The 4,341-nt window shown below is 59.3% G+C and overlaps 1 protein-coding gene across 1 annotated transcript; it reads right to left on the bottom strand.

Annotated features, from left to right (window-relative positions):
- Positions 1 to 2,706: 2,706 nt before the first annotated feature.
- TRAVEDRAFT_48044 (uncharacterized protein) lies at positions 2,707 to 3,320 on the bottom strand (the record flags this gene model as incomplete). The annotated part of the gene is made up of 5 exons (XM_008040236.1): positions 2,707 to 2,792; positions 2,850 to 2,922; positions 3,072 to 3,103; positions 3,181 to 3,237; positions 3,290 to 3,320. The coding sequence occupies 5 exons, from the start codon at positions 3,318 to 3,320 to the stop codon at positions 2,707 to 2,709; spliced, it is 279 nt and encodes a 92-aa protein (XP_008038427.1).
- Between the last annotated feature and the right edge of the window lie 1,021 nt (positions 3,321 to 4,341).

The following is a 4,341-nucleotide window of genomic DNA, read 5'->3' as shown; positions in this document are numbered from 1 at the left end:
AGCATCGCGCCACCCACTGTAGCGATTCATGAGCCGTCCGTGCGATTTCCAAATGAGAAGAGGGTTGACACATCGTCCACAAGAGGGTGCTCTCCGTCATCAGTGTTCGCGCCGCTGGACTCGTTAGAGACATTACATGCAAGCACGAGATGGGTCCGCTCTCGCTCCAGCACCACTAATGCATGCTCGTACGGCGAGAGGAAGCACAATCACAAGTCCCGGCTATCTGGGATACTGCCGAGTTAGCCATCGCCAAAAACAGGGCTCGCACGAAGTGTGCACTTACCGACAGCCTTTTCGATCCAAGTCTCCGTCGCGATCGTACAGTCGCCCGAGTGCAAAGTAACGCATCTCCATGCATGTCGTCAGTGACCAAAACGTTGGGAAACGGTCGGCCTCTTATGTGCGTTCTCGGCCGTACATGCAACGCTGTGGCGGCCGAGTGGCAGGATGAAAAGCGAGGATCGAGTGTACCTGTTTCGGACGAGTATACGGTGTGTCATGGGATCACGCCGGCGCGCTCCATGCGACGCTGCAGCTCTCCGACCTTATGGACCAGACTCGTCTCAATTTCCCGGGAACACGCACCTCCCTCACGCAGAGCGGTAGAAGTACATAGATTCTTGATATTTACGATACTCTGCTCGATACAAGTTCAGCACGGCGGGACTCTTCGACATAATCCTGCAGGCTTACCTCTGCACGACATTGTGTCCATGATTCCGGGACATCAACCCTCCGAGCACCTTGTGATGCTCCCAATACCGCGATCACCGTGCTCGAAGGCGGCGTGTTAGTATTGCGGCAATGTCACACAGCGCGCAGTCAGGTGTCCGTCCCGTCTGCCTCCATTCCCCGCTCTGCACGCACTCGAGTCCAGAGCCAGACCTGCCAGCCAGGGTGCGCATCTGCACTTCGACACCGAGTTGCTCGTCGTAAAAACTCCCATACACGGTAGGCACAGGGTCTGCTCGCGGCGTACTCACACCGCGACCCCTGTGTGTGCATGCCGCATGCGCACCCGAAAATTCAGGGATGCGGGCTGATGCTGTACGTACCGAGACCCTGGCGATCGGTGGACTCGACGTCGAGACGGCGTGATGCACGGCACGACGGCGCGCATGCGCCAGATGTCCCGCCCCGACGGTGCTCGGCTCATGAGCTCAGACCCTGGGTTAGAAGCGGTAGCGCAGCCGCCGACTTGCTGCCGTTGTGCAATGCTGCATTCGAAACGGCACCCGTGCATCGCCGACGGCCATGCACACCCAGACTGCTCCATGGCGGAAGGGTGCACCGCAGTCGTAGGCATTGCTCCCGATGCCCAGGAAACCGTCGTGTTTGAAGGTAATGCGTTGGTATCGCAGCAATGCCCTGCGACGCGCAGGCGGGCGTCGTCCTGCTTTACTACCATTCCACGCTTGTCCACACGCATCTATTTGGCCACGGACGAAGGCGTGCAAGTGCACGCCCTCAGCTGCGTCCTGGCGCCGCCATGCCCCTTGTAGAAGCTCCCATACACGGCGCACTCGCGCCGCCATCCCCGCGTGTGTACTCTGCATCTGCGCGCCCAGAAGCTCCCGTACATGGCGCGCGCGGCGCACTCGTAGCGCCATCTCCACGTGCGCATCGTGCCCAGATGCTCAGGGACGCGAAAGGACCCTGTACGTACCGACACCCTGACGATCGGTGGAGACGTCGAGACGGGGGCACGACCGTGCGCATGCGCTAGGCATCCAGCCCTGATAGGGTTCTGCCCGTTGGCTCAGCCCTCGCTCAGGAGTGTCGCTGTCTTCCTGCTTCCGCCAGATACTGCAGCACACACACGACGTCGCCGACGCACGTACACTCCCAGACTGCTCCCAGAAGAGTACGCCGCGGCCGTATCGCGTTCAGGGTCTCTCCGCGTCTTTGCCGACCGCAGCTGTGACACCGGACCCACAGTGACTGCCGGAGACACAGTGGGTCCGCGCGCGTGCATCGAGCCCGCCCCAGATTTGGCATATCGCGGAGCGAGGGCGAAGCGATATTGGACGCTGGTGCACTCGTACTCGGCGCCCGTCGCATCCACCCTCGCTCCGTTTGTTTCGCCTTGCCACGCTCATTCGGCTCGTCCGAATCTCCCGTAACGGCGGCTTGAGATCTTCCCGGGCCTCGTCCTCGTCCCCTGCTCTCCACGCCCGCGAATCCGGCCACCGTTGCGGAGTCCCTGTCAGCAAGTGGTGCGGCACGGTGCCCGCCATCGTGCCGCGGACGGATATGTCTTACGAGACACGAGAGCGGGCAGACGGCGAGTCGAGGACGGCGAAGATGGCGGGCGCGGCGCAGGATCCGTGTCGGATCGTGATCTCCCGCTCGCGCGAAGCGGAGGCGCGGTCACTCGGACGTGTTTGAGGGTTCACGGACAGCGGCGCACCTGCTCCGTCTATCGTGGCTCGCATACGGCGTACGCACCTGGCGAGGGTCCGGGCTCGCGCTGGGGTTTGATCTGGTCCGTGCACGATTGTTTGCACCCTGAAAAACAGTTATAAGCACGCAGCATGGGCTCGTTTCGTTCAGCACCTCCCCTGACGCTTCCCCTCGTCTCTTGCACTCGCACACTCACCTCTCGCATACTCACCCCCTCCTGCGGCGTGCCCGTCGTCGCCCAGGATATGCCAATGTTGTCTGCATGCCATTTGGCCGCCGCTTATCCCGCTTCTGCACGACTCACATGCGCGGGGAGACGCGGATGAGAACCGAACACTGTGAGTGCTCGACCGCCCGAGTGTCGCTGACTATGCCCGATAGATCCACTGCATGCAGAAGTCGTCAGGTAAGCTGTTGCTCTCCTTGATTTAGCTTCTGCTCACCGTTGTACGCGTTCGACAGGCACACAGATTCCGCGAGTACGAGGAAAACGAGGGAAACGCCGGATGACGCGAGCTACGGATCGCGCGAAACGTGTCGATGCAACACAACGACCTCTTCAAAGTCGAGAGATGCGCGGGATGCGTTGGAATGCACGCATGAACTGAACGGCGAGTAGGGTGCAGAAAGTACTCTATTTCCGCCGCGAAAGGAGCCCAACTGACCGTATTTGATGGCTTTGTCGTGTGGGAGTATGCTGGGTTAGTCCGGTAAGTAGGCGCGCGCTGAGATGAAGCTGCTTATTGACGAAAAACGAAACATCTTGCAGCGTACGCATGCTCTGCGCGGCGTGAAACGGCCAGGGAGTCGACCGTTTGCGCAGTATCTGCGCTAGAGATGCGTGGTAAGCGACAATTTCTGTGTATTGTCGATCTGGACTCACCAGCGGTGTTCGGGAGGAGAATGGACGACATCGCGCGCGAGCGAGTCGAGAGCAGTACATACACGTAGCAGTCGAGCTGTATCGAATCGCTACGGGGTGAGTTTCACGCAGCAGCGAGGGCGTCGAGAGCGGTGGAAGACCGAGAGCACGGCGGATCGCGTCGACAGTGGCAAGAGAGAGACGCCGGCGTCTGTGGCGGGCCAATCGCAGGTCTCGCGCGCGCGACGCGTGACGTCATCGACGAGAATGACGAGGCGACCTCGACAGCAAGCGAACTCAGAAAGACGTGGGCGGCACGAGTCCAACGCTGAGGAGAGACAAGCGCCCGTGTAGCGCGCTGTGCTTTTCCTCCTCCTACTCCCATGTCAAAATCGACTTGTTCCTACGCACACGCCGGCCAAACCATCAACGACTGCGAGAACCTGGATGTCTGATTGCGCAATGTAGCAACGCTACAATGAAAATACTAAATAGTCTTGATACGTACTAGTTCGCCGCCATCCACGTCGCGTGAACAGTGATCGAAAGCCGACAAGCAACGATGTTCACTTGACCCTTGCTGCTTTTCATACAGCTGCCAAGACGTGAATACAGCTTTGAAGCCTATTTGTGACTGGCTTAATGCAGGCTTGGCGATTAAACACCAACCCGAACATGCTCAAAATCGCTACCCGTCACAGCCTCACCGAAAGACCGCTTATGAAGGGACTCGGACGTCGACGGCCACGATTCCTCCGGCCTGGTCGTCCTCCCTCGCACTCACCTTACAATTCAATGTACGTGACGAGCACAAATTACGCATATCCAGCAACACCCAGATACCGCACCCCCAGATATCCCGACGCGGCTGCGCATCATTATTCCTGAGGATATATCGATCGTCACCGAGCCTCCCGCAATGAAATAGACGCTATTATACCCTCTCCCAGTGGTCCAAAGTCGTCATCGATATCTATGACCTTCCCGGAGCTCGCTTGTAAGCCCCAAGCACCCTCGCAGCAGAACAGGATAGCGCCCTCTGCCCAGAGTACTTATACTGCCAGGATCGCAAG

The sequence above is a fragment of the Trametes versicolor genome (genome assembly GCF_000271585.1).
Source record: "Trametes versicolor FP-101664 SS1 unplaced genomic scaffold TRAVEscaffold_6, whole genome shotgun sequence".
NCBI lineage: Eukaryota > Fungi > Basidiomycota > Agaricomycetes > Polyporales > Polyporaceae > Trametes > Trametes versicolor.
The sequence above is the reverse complement of the archived record's forward strand: the minus strand, read 5'-3'. Positions and strand labels throughout refer to the sequence as shown.